The sequence below is a fragment of the Rhinoraja longicauda genome, chromosome 17 (assembly GCF_053455715.1).
Source record: "Rhinoraja longicauda isolate Sanriku21f chromosome 17, sRhiLon1.1, whole genome shotgun sequence".
Classification (NCBI taxonomy): Eukaryota; Metazoa; Chordata; class Chondrichthyes; order Rajiformes; family Arhynchobatidae; genus Rhinoraja; species Rhinoraja longicauda.
In genome coordinates, this window is record NC_135969.1 from 40,230,744 (window position 1) to 40,244,999 (window position 14,256).

The 14,256-nt window shown below is 47.1% G+C and overlaps 1 protein-coding gene across 1 annotated transcript in view; it reads left to right on the forward strand.

Annotated features, from left to right (window-relative positions):
• The window catches only part of adamts9 (ADAM metallopeptidase with thrombospondin type 1 motif, 9), a 205,378-nt gene that overhangs the window by 102,899 nt on the left and 88,223 nt on the right, over positions 1 to 14,256 (forward strand). Inside the window, exons 21-26 of the mRNA XM_078414557.1 lie at positions 478 to 642; positions 3,971 to 4,135; positions 7,616 to 7,735; positions 10,798 to 10,896; positions 11,702 to 11,869; positions 13,682 to 13,933. Of these exons, the coding sequence (XP_078270683.1) occupies positions 478 to 642; positions 3,971 to 4,135; positions 7,616 to 7,735; positions 10,798 to 10,896; positions 11,702 to 11,869; positions 13,682 to 13,933 (969 nt within the window). The remainder of the gene's footprint in view (positions 1 to 477; positions 643 to 3,970; positions 4,136 to 7,615; positions 7,736 to 10,797; positions 10,897 to 11,701; positions 11,870 to 13,681; positions 13,934 to 14,256) is intronic.

A 14,256-nucleotide genomic window follows, 5' to 3' on the forward strand; every position in this document is an offset into this window, starting at 1 on the left:
CCTTTGTTCCCCCCCCCTCCCACACCCACACATGCCCCCCTTCATGGTGGTTCCCCCTCGCTGAGTCCTCCTTTGTTCCCACTCTCACACAATGCAGTTGGTTTATACAGGTTTCAAGTGCTGCCTATCTAGAGGCACTTGCTTTGTGGGTCCCTCAGGTTCCTATGAAATCTTCCCCCTCACCTTAAACCCATGCCCTCTGGTTTCTTAAACGTTGCGATAGTCCCTGCCTCAACCACCTACTCTGGTACCTCGTTCCACCCACCCACCACCCTTTGTGTAAAAAAAAATTACCCCTCAGGTTCCTATGAAATCTTTCCCCGCCCCCCCCCCCCCCTCACCTTAAACCTGTGTCTTCTCTCTGGTCCTCTATTCCCCTACTCTGGGCAAGAGACTCTGTGCGTCTATTCCTCTCGCGATTCCTCCACCTCCTGTGGTCTCCTGGAGTTAATCTGTCGTTTGTTTCTGTGCACAAAGTGCTCCAAGAGCTGTGGCAGCGGGACGAGAAGACGGGGCGCTGTGTGCGTTAACGCGATGGGCACGGTCCTTGGAGACAACACGTGCAGCCAGCAGGAAAAGATGATAACCCAACGGTGCAATGAGTACATCTGCCCCGTCTGGAAAACAGCAGAGTGGTCTGAGGTTGGTCAGGTTTTCATTTGTCCTTGAAGTGTTATTTGGAAAAAGCAAAGACGTTTCAGAGTCATGGAAACATAGAACATAGGTGCAGGAGTAGGCCATTCGGCCCTTCGAGCCTGCACCGCCATTCAATATGATCATGGCTGATCATCCAACTCAGTATCCCGTACCTGCCTTCTCTCCATACCCCCTGATCCCTTTAGCCACAAGGGCCACATCTAACTCCCTCTTAAATATAGCCAAACTGGCCTCAACTACCTTCTGTGGCAGAGAATCCCACAGATTCACCACTCTCTGTGTGGAAAAAAAACGTTCTCATCTCGGTCCTAAAAGACTTCCCCCTTATCCTTAAACTGTGACCCCTTGTTCTGGACTTCCCCAACATCGGGAACAATCTTCCTGCATCTAGCCTGTCCAACCCCTTAAGAATTTTGTAAGTTTCTATAAGATCCCCCCTCAATCTTCTAAATTCCAGTGAGTACAAGCCGAGTCTATCCAGTCTTTCTTCATATGAAAGTCCTGCCATCCCAGGAATCAATCTGGTGAACCTTCTCTGTACGGCAAGAATGTATTTCCTCAGATTAGGAGGCGCAGCGTAGAAACGGGCCCTTCGGCCCAACTATGCCCGCGCCGGGCAACATTTCCCAGCTGCACTAGTCCCACCTGCCCGCGTTTGGTCCATATCCCTCCTATCTCCATCTACCTGTCTGAAGAAGGGTCTCGACCCGAAACATGACCCATTCCTTCTCTCCCGAGATGCTGCCTGACCCGCTGAGTTACTCCAGCATTTTGTGTCTACCTTCGATTTAAACCAGCATCTGCAGGTTTTTTTTCCTACCTGTCCAACTGTTTCCTAAACGTTGGGATAGTCCTAGCCTCAACTCCCTCCACTGACAGCTTGTTCCATGCATCCATCAGCCTTTGTGGGAAAACGTTACCCCACAGATTCTTATTAAATCTTTTCCCCTTCACCTTGAACCCATGTCCACTGGTCCTCAATTCCCCTACTCTGGGCAAGAGACTCTGTGCATCTATTCCTCTCATGATGTTATACACATGTATTTTGTATTCTCTTCCTTTAAAAATCATTCTCCTTTAACACGAGCAACTTGATTTCTTCATCTGTGTCGGAAGGAACTGCAGATGCTGGTTTGCATCGAAAATAGACACAAAATGCTGTAGTAACTCAGCGGATCAGGCAGCACCTCTGGAAAGAAGCAGTGGGTGACGAATCTACATTCCCTTGAACATTGTCTGCTTTGATCTGTCGTTTTTACACCTTACCCATCCACATATCTCTCGTCTACCTCTACCCTGACTCTCAGCCTGAGGAAGGGTCTCGACCTGAAGCATCACCCATTCCTTCTCTCCAGAGCTGCTGCCTGTCCCGCTGAGTTACTCCCGCATTTTGTGACTGTCTTTTGATTCCTTCACTGTTAGTAATGGTACTGTGTTGAAGTTTGTTGTGATTATTGCACTGGTTGCATTTTGAAGGGTAGTTTTTCCTTTAGGGCCCTCTGCTGGGCACTGATACAGAGCATAGCTGAAGTAAAAACAAAGCACTGCCGATGATCATCGCTACGTTCTAGGAGCAAGATAAGGCCATTCGGCCCATCGAGTCTACTCCATTCAATCACGGCTGATCTATCTCTCCCTCCTAACCCCATTCTCCTGCCTTCTCCCCATAACCCCCGACATCCGCGCTAATCAAGAATGGGTAATGCACACGACACAGAGCGCTGGAGTAACTCAGCGGGTCAGGCAGCATCTGTGGAGAACGTGGATAGGTGACGTTTCACAGAGTGCTGGAGTAACTCAGCAGGTCAGGCAGCATCTGTGGAGAACGTGGATAGGTGACGTTTCACAGAGTGCTGGAGTAACTCAGCGGGTCAGGCAGCATCTCTGGAGAACGTGGATAGGTGACATTTCACAGAGTGCTGGAGTAACTCAGCGGGTCAGGCAGCATCTCTGGAGGACAAGGATAGGTGACATTTCACAGAGTGCTGGAGTAACTCAGCGGGTCAGGCAGCATCTCTGGAGAACGTGGATAGGTTTTGTGTCAATAGTCAATAGTCAATAGTCGTTTATTTGTCACATACACATAAATGTGTAGTGAAATAAAACATTACCCGCAGTTGAACAATAAGACCAATAAGAATAATCAATAAAAATGCAATAACACATACAATCACAAACTAACACCAAACAAAAAGAAACATCCATCACAGTGAGTCTCCTCCAGTCCCTCCTCACTGTGATGGAAGGCCACAATGTATTTTCTCTTCCCCTGCCGTCTTCTCCCGACGAGACCCTTCTTCAGTTTGATTGAGGTGGGGGGGTTGAGAGAAAACTGGGAGAGAGGTGGGAATGGGATGCTCATTTGCAGAACTTAGTATTTGAATTTGGAAGTACCTGAGGTGAATCCTCCTCTTGGCTTGTTTGTGCACAATTACTACTTGGCTGAAGACCCGCCATATCACCGATCTTTCAGTCAGAGAGTTGTAAATCTGTGGAATTCTCTGCCTCAGAAGGCAGTGGAGGCCAATTCTCTGGATGCTTTCAAGAGAGAGCTAGATAGAGCTCTTAATGATAGCGGAGTCAGGGGGTATGGGGAGAAGGCAGGAACGGGGTACTGATTGTGAATGATCAGCCATGATCACATTAAATGGTGGTGCTGGCTCAAAGGGCCGAATGGCCTCCTCCTGCACCTATTGTCTGTTGTCTATTGATTCATATTCTCCAAGGATGTTATAAACGTTATACCCTTTATCATGTATCTGTACACTGCGGACGGCTTGATTGTAATCACGTATAGTCTTTCCGCTGATTGGAAAGCACGCAACAATGGGGCAGTCACGGTGGCACAGCGGTGGAGTTGCTGCCTTACAGCGAATGCAGCGCCGGAGACCCCGATTCAATCCCGACTATGGGTGCTGTCTGTACGGAGTTTGTACGTTCTCCCCGTGACTGTGCGGGTTTTTTCCGAAATCTTCGGTTTCCTCCCACACTCCAAAGACGTACAGGTTTGTAGGTTAATTGGCCTGGTATTAATTGTAAATTGTCCCTAGTGTGTGTAGGGTAGTGTTAATGTGTGGGGATCGCTGGTCGGCGCGGACTCGGTGGGCCGAAGGGCCTGTTTCCGCGCTGTATCTCTAAAACTAAACTAAACTAAACCAAACAAAAAAAGGTTTTCACAAAAAGTACCTCAGTACTCGCGGCAATAAACTAAACTAATCTGAAATGAACTAGAGAAAATATCTCTTAACTGTCTAACTGGACCAATGTAAAAGAATTTCGCGATTGTGCTTGTTTAAACTGGTGTCCATTGCAGTGCCTGATGACGTGCGGGAAGGGATTCAAACATCGGCAGGTTTGGTGCCAAGTTGGAGAAGAACAGCGGGATAATGGGTTTTGCAACTCTGCCACCAAGCCCGAGTCAGCCCAGCTGTGCCAACAGCAGGAGTGTGCAGCATGGCAGGTTGGCCCATGGGGACAGGTAGGCCTCAATCTCTCCTTCAACCTCCATACTTCATGTGTACAGTAACCGGCGCCCTTTATGTGGTGATTCTTTGCATACCTTGGGTATGCAGAAACGAAGAATTTCGCTGCGACTCGTCAGATGTGACAATAACGTGTTCACTCGTTCATTCACGATGGTCATTTTTATTCATTCACTGGGTGCTTTCTGTTGTATGTTTGTTGTACGCTGTCTGTTTGTAAGGGGAAGTACAGTGGTGCTTCTGCACTGACTTTAAGATAGGCGGCACGGTGGCGCAGCGGTAGAGTTACCGGCTCACAGCGCCGGAGACCCGGGTTCGATCCTGACTACGGGTGCTGTCTGTACACAGTTTGTACGTTCTCCCCGTGTCCTGTGTGGGTTTTGCCGAGATCTTCGGTTTCCTCCCACACTCCAGAGACGTGCAGGTTTGTAGGTTAATTGGCTTGGTATAATTGTAAATTATCCCTGGAGTGTGTGGGATAGTGTTAATGTGCGGGGATCGCTGGTCGGTGCGGACTCGGTGGGCCGAAGGGCCTGTTTCTGCGCTGTATTTCTAAACTAAACTAAACCTAACAAAAAAGGTTTTTCACTGTACCTCGGTACATGCAGCAATAAAATAAACTAATCTGAAATAAACTAGAGAAAATATCTCTAACTGCTTAACTGGACCAATGTAAAAGAATTTCACGATTGTGCTTGTTTAAACTGGTGTCCATTGCAGTGTTTGGTGACGTGCAGGAAGGGGATTCAAGCATCGGCAGGTTTGGTGCCAAGTTGGAGAAGAACAGCGGGATAATGGGTTTTGCAACTCTGCGATAGTGTTAGGGTGCTAAGATCGCTGGTCGGTGTGGACTTGGTGGGCCGAGGGGCCTGTTTCCACGCTGTATCTCTAAACTAATCGAAAAATAAGCACAGCTGAAGAGCTGGGGAAGGGGAATATAATATTTATAAGAAGCATTATTTTAGTCACATGTGATTGCACTGAGAACTGAAAACAGAGGAACTCATCAGGAGTGGCGCAGTGATGGTGTTGCTGCCTCACAGCGCCAGAGACTCAGGTTCAATCATGACTACGGGTGCTGTCTGTGTGGAGTTTGTACGTTCTCCCCGTGACCGCGTGGGTTCTCTCCGGGTGCTCTGGTTTCCTCCCACATCCCAGAGACGTGGGGATTTGTAGTTTAATTGGTCCTCTGCAAATTGGCCCCATGTGTGTAGGAAGCGGGTGAGATAGTGGGACAACATGGAACTAGTGTGGACGGGTGATCGATGGTTGGCGTGGACTCGGTGGGCCGAAGGGCCTAATTCTGCTCCTATCACATATGAACTCAGTGAGTCAGGCGGCATTATTCCTATAAAACTTATTTTTGCATAGGCTTCAGTGCAGTTATATTTACAAGGAGAAGGTATCCACACAATTTACAGCAGATTGAAAATTGATATAGTCAGGAAGAAAATATTATTCACACAGTCTTGACTGTGCATGGAAACCTCACAATGTCAAAGCCATGGAGTTATTTTTAACCAGAGCATTTTTTTGTTGTTGCAAAACCACATTTTTAAAAGAATAACATGAGCTATCACACTACAGCTGTAAGTCATTAGACCTATCAGTTATGTACGAGTGTTTTCTTTCTGAATGACCTGGTTAATTCAATTTAGCGACACAGTGCATTTTACATAAATCATAAATCATTCTCACTCAAGGGGTGCTGGGTGTATGGAACGAGCTGCCGGAGATGGTAGCTGAGGCAAGGATATAACAACGTTTAATTTAGTTCAGTTTAGAGACACAGCGCGGAACAGGCCCTTCGGCCCACCGAGTTCTGCACCCGACCAATGATCCTCGCACTGTCCCGCACACACCAGGGACAATTTACATTTATACCAAGCCAATTAACCTACAAACCTGTAGAGCTACTGCCTCAAAGCGCCAGAGACCTGGGTTCGATCCCGACCACGGGTGCTGCCTGTACGGAGTTTATGTGTTAATGTGCGGGAAAGCCATTTAATCTTTCCTATCCATGTCCCCTTTTAATTGGGCGGCACGGTTACGCAGCGGTAGAGTTGCTGCCTCACAGCGCCAGAGACCCGGGTTCCATCCTGACTACGGGTGCTGTCTGTACGGAGTTTGTACGTTCTCCCCGTGACCTGCGTGGGTTTTCTCCGAGATCTTCTGTTTCCTCCTGCACTCCAACAGCGTACTGGTTTGTAGGTTAATTGACTTGGTAAAAATGTAAATTGTCCCTAGTGAGTGTCGGATAGTGTTGGTGTGTGGGGATCGCTGGTCGGTGCGGACCCGGTGGGCCGAAGGGCCTGTTTCCGCGCTGTATCTCTAAACTAAATGGTTGTAGTTTTTTTAATATTCATTTCAAAACAATGTCAATATATCTTTTGAAAAAGTATTGAGGTGCGAATGTTTTATAAGTAGGGTCTTGTGACATAGATTTATTTTGTATTCACTTGTCGTGTTTGCCAGAGAGCTGGGAAAAGTGATGATCTGAAACAATTAAATGAACCACATATGGTAACTATTGAGCAAGCCCTTATAGTCAGCTAGAAGTGATCAGGTAGAAACCATTGTGTACGAAAATAACTGCAGATGCTGGTTCAAATCGAAGGTAGACACAAAATGCTGGAGTAACTCAGCGGGTCAGGCAGCATCGCAGGAGAGAAGGAATGGGTGACGTTTCGGGTCGAGACCCTTCTTCAGACTGATGTCAGGGGACGGGGGCGGGACAAAGTCATCATTCTGAAGGAGGGTCTCGACAGTGAAATGTCACCCATTCCGTCTCTCCTTTAGATGCTTCCTGACCCACTGAGTTACTCCAGCATCTTGTGTCTACCAGGTAGAAACCATTGATCATCTCCTGTAGCTTCCCAGAACACATAATTTTAGGATGCTATTCGTTTAGTCTAATTTAGTTTAGAGATACGGCGCGATAAACAGGCCCAGTGCCGACAAACGCTCATCGTAAGTTAACCGACTAATTCCTGGGATCATTCTTGTAAACATGCTTTGGTCCTCTCCAGAGCCAGCACATCCTTCCTCAATATTCCGAATGCGGTCTGACCAGCGCATTATTGAGCCTCAGCGTTACATCCCTGTTTTTGTACACAACACTTTTGAAATAAATGCTGGTTTATTTGGATATTTTTCTACGGATTTATACGGATACAGAAATGCTAATAATTGAAAGGAAGTTTGGAATACTTCTCTTTGCTTTTGTAACTCCAACTTTAGTCTCTGGCGCTGTGAGGCGGCAAATCTATCGCTGCACCTCCGTGCCGCCCAAGTACACAGAACTACAGTGGTCCACTGAGGATGGGAAAGGTTTGGAGGGATGTGGGCCAAATGCGGGAAAAAATGGGATTAGCTTAGATGGGGCACCTTGGTCGGCATGGCCGAGTTGGGCTGAAGGGCCTGTTTCCACGCTGCATGGCTGTCTGACTCTAATTGTAAGTGTGTTCTGGTTACAGTGCACAACCACGTGTGGGAGTGGCTATCAGATGCGGGCTGTCCGATGCATCGCTGGGTCGTATGGCACAGTGGTCAATGACAATGAATGCAACGCTGCCACCAGGCCCAGACATACCCAGGTAACCATCGCACCGTCATTAGAATATCAAAGCGATCAGGCATCATCTCTGGAGGAGAGACGCAAGACACTGCAATAACACGGGCGTCATGTTTCATTTTCAGTTTCAGTTTAGTTTGTGGTCACTTGTACCGACCGAGGTACAGTGAAAAGCTTTTGTTGCGCGCTATCCAGTCAGCGGAAAGACAAATCATGATCGCAATCGAGCCACTTACAGTGTACAGATGCATGCTAAGGTAAAGCAAATGGGGAGAAGGCAGGGGAAGGGGGTTAGGAGGGAGAATTAGATCAGCCACGATTGAACGGCAGAGTAGACTTGATGGGCCGAATGGCCTAATTCTGCTCCTGTCACTTACGAACTCAGCGGGTCAGGCAACATCTCTGGAGAAAAGGAATAGGTGATGTTTCGGGTCGAGACCCTTCGTCAGACTGAGAGTCAGGTAAAATGGAAATGAGAGATATAGACGGTAAATTGAACAAATGAATGAAAGATACGCATAAAGCAACGATGATCAAGGAAAGGTGGAGCCCACAATGGTCCATTGTTGGCTGTGGGCTAGGTGATAACGAGTTATTCGGGCAGTGAAAATCAACAGGACGACAGTGAAACTAGTGCAACGACAAGGGTGGGGGAGGGACATCTATGGAGGACATGGGTAGGCGACGTTTCAACTTAAACTCTAAAGAATTGCCCCAACCCGAAACATCGTCATCCTATGTCCTCCACAGATGCTGCCTGACCCATTGAGATTTTATTTTTTCAAAAGTAAACTTTATTCAGAATAGAAATTATATGCAAAACAAAAACTCTTTGCACCTTCTCAGTGTCGAGACATTTAATATTGTCATGCCGGGCAGTGTTTGCACTTTATCATTCAAGTGACCCGCTGAGTTGCTCCAGCACTTTGTGTTTCACTCAAATTCCAGCATCCAAAGATTCTCGAATCTCCATGTCCAAACAGTTGATCTTTCAAGTAATTGTAGTTAGTGATATCTTAGCATGGGACTGATATGCCACAATGTGCAATAGTGTGTCTATGGGCAGCGCGGTGGCGTAGCGGTAGAGTTGCTGCCTCACAGCGCCAGAGACCCGAGTTCGATCCTGACTACGAGTGCTGTCTGTACGGAGTTTGTACGTTCTGTTCTCCCTGTGACCGTGCGAGTTTTCTCTGGGATCTCTGGTTTCCTCCCACACTCCAAAGACATGCTGGTTTTCAGGTTAATTGGCTTGGTATAAATGCAGGTATAAATCCTAGTGTGTGTAGGATAGTGTTACATAGAAACATAGAAAATAGGTGCAGGAGTAGGCCATTCGGCCCTTCGAGCCTGCACCGCCATTCAATATGATCATGGCTGATCATCCAACTCAGTATCCCGTACCTGCCTTCTCTCTATACCCCCTGATTAGGGCGGCACGGTAGCGCAGCGGTAGAGTTGCTGCTTTACAGCGAATGCAGCGCCGGAGACTCAGGTTCGATCCTGACTACGGGTGCTGCACTGTAAGGAGTTTGTACGTTCTCCCCGTGACCTGCGTGGGTTTTCTCCGAGATCTTCGGTTTCCTCCCACACTCCAAAGACGTACAGGTATGTAGGTTAATTGGCTGGGTAAAATGTAAAAATTGTCCCTAGTGGGTGTAGGATAGTGTTAATGTGCGGGGATCGCTGGGCGGCACGGACTTGGTGGGCCGAAAAGGCCTGTTTCCGGCTGTATATATATGATATGATATGATATATGATCCCTTTAGCCACAAGGGCCACATCTAACTCCCTCTTAAATATAGCCAATGAACTGGCCTCAACTACCTTCTGTGGCAGAGAATTCCACAGATTCACCACTCTCTGTGTGAAAAAAAACGTTCTCATCTCGGTCCTAAAATACTTCCCCCTTATCCTTAAGCTGTGACCCCTTGTTCTGGACTTCCCCAACATCGGGAACAATCTTCCTGCATCTAGCCTGTCCAACCCCTTAAGAATTTTATATGTTGTAATTTTGTAAGTTTCTATAAGATCCCCCCTCAATCTTCTAAATGCCAGCGAGTACAAGCCCAGTCTATCCAGTCTTTCTTCATATGAAAGTCCTGCCATCCCAGGAATCAATCTGGTGAACCTTCTCTGTACTCCCTCTATGGCAAGAATGTCTTTCCTCAGATTAGGAGACCAAAACTGTACACAATACTCCAGGTGTGGTGTCACCAGGGCCCTGTACAAATGCAGCAGAACCTCCCTGCTCCTATACTCAAATCCCCTCGCTATGAATGCAAACATACCATTCGCTTTCTTCACTGCCTGCTGTACCTGCATGCCTACTTTCAATGACTGGTGTACCACGACACCCAGGTCTCGTTGCATCGTGTTAATGTGCAGAGAGCGCTAGGTGGTGTGAAGGGCCTGTTTCTGCGCTGTATCTCTTTATAAATAAAAGTGGTTTTTTAACTGAGGCGCCACAAGACTACAAAGCTGAAAATTATATTCTGCTCTCTGTATCTTCCCCTTTGCTCCAACTATTGTATTTGATTTTAACATGAATGTATTTGAAGTAGCTGATCTGCTGGAATAGCATATAATTACAAAGTGCAGTGAGAAGCTTAGTACCTCACTTACACTAAACACACAAAACGCTTCACCTTATCATCACGGTACACGTGATAATAATAAACCTAAACTTAAACGTGCAAAATATTGCCGAGTGTATTTGCTGGCTTTGACTTTGAAACAATTGTAAAGGTGAATAGTTTAGAGCTGTGTTTGGTAGCAGATAGAGTTTAGGAATAGAAACATATAATCATAGAAACATAGAAAATAGGTGCAGGAGGAGGCCATTCGGCTCTTCGAGCCAGTACCGCCATTCAATATGATCATGGCTGATCATCCACAATCAGTACTCCGTTCCTGCTCTCTCCCCAATATCCCTTGATTCTGTTAGCCCTAAGAGCTAAATCTAAATCCCTCTTGAATGCATACATCTGTCTTGAATGAAAATGAAACTTTTCGAAAGATAATTAATTTTAATAGAAAGATGTGAAAGGCATCTTTTTCCTTCAGCTGCCTGTTTTTATGTTGTAGGAATGTGAAATAACCCCTTGCCCTGATGTGCAGCCAGAGGAAAGAATACCGGATCAGATGACCTACACAACGAAGTGGAGATTTGGATCGTGGACTCCTGTACAGTTATTTGATTTTACTATTAACGTTAAACAACGCATTTTTCAATAAAGTGACACGTGGACAAACAATAACTAATTTATGATATTGATGGCGGATTAATATCAATACTGTTTATTTATTCTCGTTATAAATTAACGTTAATTTGCCATTCTAAAAAGTAGCTTTGTTTGAAGTTGGAGTGAATGCCAATTGCCAACCAAACGTCAGTAACCTTTCTTACTAAGAGGAAAGACATTCTAGCCTTAGAGGGAGTACAGAGAAGGTTCACCAGATTGATCCCTGGGATGGCAGGACTTTCATATGAAGAAAGACTGGATAGACTAGGCTTATACTCACTGGAATTTAGAAGACTGAGGGGGGATCTTATAGAAACATATAAAATTCTTAAGGGGTTGGACAGGCTAGATGCGGGAAGATTGTTCCCGATGTTGGGGAAGTCCAGAACCAGGGGTCACAGCTTAAGGATAAGGGGGAAGTCTTTTAGGACCGACATGAGAAAACATTTTTTCACACAGAGAGTGGTGAGTCTGTGGAATTCTCTGCCACAGAAGGTAGTTGAGGCCAGTTCATTGGCTATATTTAAGAGGGAGTTAGATGTGGCCCTTGTGGCTAAAGGGATCAGGGGGTATGGAGAGAAGGCAGGTACAGGTTACTGAGCTGGATGATCAGCCATGATCATATTGAATGGCGGTGCAGGCTCGAAGGGCCGAATGGCCTACTCCTGCACCTATTTTCTATGTTTCTATGTTACTAATATTAATAGCCGTTGCCGTTAACGTGAATGATCATTCCCATCCAACAGTGTTCGGCTACCTGTGGTAAGGGGACGAAGGAGCGTTACGTCAGTTGTCGCGACCTTCACGGTGCGGTGGCCGATGAGTCCGCTTGCTTGCATCTCCCCAAGCCCCCATCCCGAGAGGAATGTCTTGTCAACCCTTGTGGCCGCTGGAAAACCCGTGAGTGGACACAGGTTAGGAAACTCCTCCTGAACTTTCCTGTCGCTGCTCAACCAAATTTCAATTTAAAAGCTTCCGTTTAAATTTTAGGTCCGAAGAATGGTGTCGGACCACACCCATTCCTTCTCTTCAGAGTCGCTGCCTGTCCCGCTCAGTCACTCCAGCATTTTGTGGCTATCTTCGGTGTAAACCAGCATCTGCAGTTCCTTCCTACGAATTTTAGTTTATTGCAAGTTTAGATGTAAACACAGCGCGGAAACTGGCCCCTCGGCCCATCGAGTCTGCACTGGCCAGCGATCCCCGCACATTAACACTATCCTACACACACTAGGGACAATTTACACTCATACCAATCCAATTAACCTATAAACCTGCACGTCTTTGGAGTGTGGGAGGAATCCGAAGATCTCGGGGAAAACCCACGCGGACACGGAGAGAACGTACAAACTCCGTATAGACATTGCCTGTAGTTGGGATTGAACCTGGGTCTCCGGCGCTGTAAGGCAGCAACTCTACCACTGTTCCATCGTAGTGAGTTGAGGTGTAATTTGTTTCCCCATTCTTCCTGTTCCATTTTTCAGTGCAGTATATGATATTAGCAAAAACCCAGATTTAATTAAAAGATATTTTCTTCCTACATATATTTTCTAACTATCATGGCTCGGCGAGTCGATGATACAAAACTCAAAATCTACTCTGCACAGAATATTACAGTGAGGGTGGTAGCCATTAAATTTGAACAAATATCATAGATACCAAGTCAAAAGCTCTTCTCAGCTCATGAAAACGCACACTCGATCAAAGACTGGTTGAGTACAAAGCAGAACCCTTGGCTCCAAGTGCGGGAGCCTTTTCAACATGGGTGAAGAGGGTTTACAAGAATTATTCCAGGAATGAGCGGGTTAGCATATGATGAGCGTTTGACAGCACTGGGCCTGTACTCGCTGGAGTTTAGAAGGTTGAGGGGGGACCTCAATGAAACCTATAGAATAATGAAAGGCAGAGATAGAGTGGATGTGGAGAGGATGTTTCCACTGGTGGGAGAGTCTAGGACCAGGGGTCACAGCCTCAGAATTAAAGGGCGTTCTTTCAGAAAGGAGGTGAGGAGGAACTTCTTTAGTCAGAGGGTAGTTAATCTGTGGAACTCATTGCCACAGAGGGCTGTGGAGGCCAAGTCAGTGGATATTTTTAAGGCAGAGATAGACAAATTCTTGATTAGAACGGGTGTCAAGGATTTTGGGGAGAAGGCAGGAAAATGGGATTGGGAGGCAGAGATCAGCCACGATTGAATGGCGGAGTAGACCCGAATTGCCTAATTTTACTCCTATAACTCCAGTCTGAAGAAGGGTCTCGACCCGAAACGTCACCCATTCCTTCTCTCCAGAGATGCTGCCTGTCCCGCTGAGTTATTCCAGCATTTTGTGATTCCTTCGATTTGTACCAGCATGTGCAGTTATTTTCCTACACTACTCCTATAAGTTTAAGAATAAGGGGTAGGCCATTTAGAACTGAGATGAGGAAAAACTTTTTCAGTCAGAGAGTTGTGAATCTGTGGAATTCTCTGCCTCAGAAGGCAGTGGAGGCCAATTCTCTGAATGCATTCAAGAGAGAGCTGGATAGAGCTCTTAAGGATAGCGGAGTCAGGGGGTATGGGGAGAAGGCAGGAACGGGGTACTGATTGAGAATGATCAGCCATGATCACATTGAATGGCGGTGCTGGTTCGAAGGGCCGAATGGCCTCCTACTGCACCTATTGTCTATAGCCGGTGAACTTGTGAAACTGAGGGGTGTCATGCATTCTTGTCCTCTTGTTTGACCCAATGCAGTGCTCAGTGACGTGTGGCCAAGGCAAGGCCACCAGGCAGGTGATCTGCATGAACCACAAGGGCCAGGTGATCAGCGAGAGTGAGTGTGACCCTGACGACCTGCCGAGAACCGAGCAGGAGTGCTCCATGCCCTCGTGCAACCAGCGCAACAACGCCTACCCCTTCCCCCGGCCCAAGATGCTGCCCACGCACGGAGACCCCGACTACACCCAGCTCCACGGCAGCCAGTGGAGGACCGGCCCCTGGGGTGCGGTAAGTAGCCGCCACACACACACACACACACAACACGACAACACACAGATGTTGGTCACAGAGCGATACAGCGTGGAAACAGGCCCTTCACCACAAACTTGCCCACACCGGCCAACATGCCCCCAGCTACACTAGTCCCACCTGCCTGCGTTTGGTCCATATCCCTCCACACCAGTCCTAACAATGCACCTGTCCAACTGTTTCTTAAAACGTTGGGATAGTCCCGGCCTCAACAGGGCGGTCACGGTGGTGCAGCGGTAGAGTTGCTGCCTTACAGCGAATGCAGCGCCGGAGACCCGGGTTCGATCCCGACTACGGGCGCC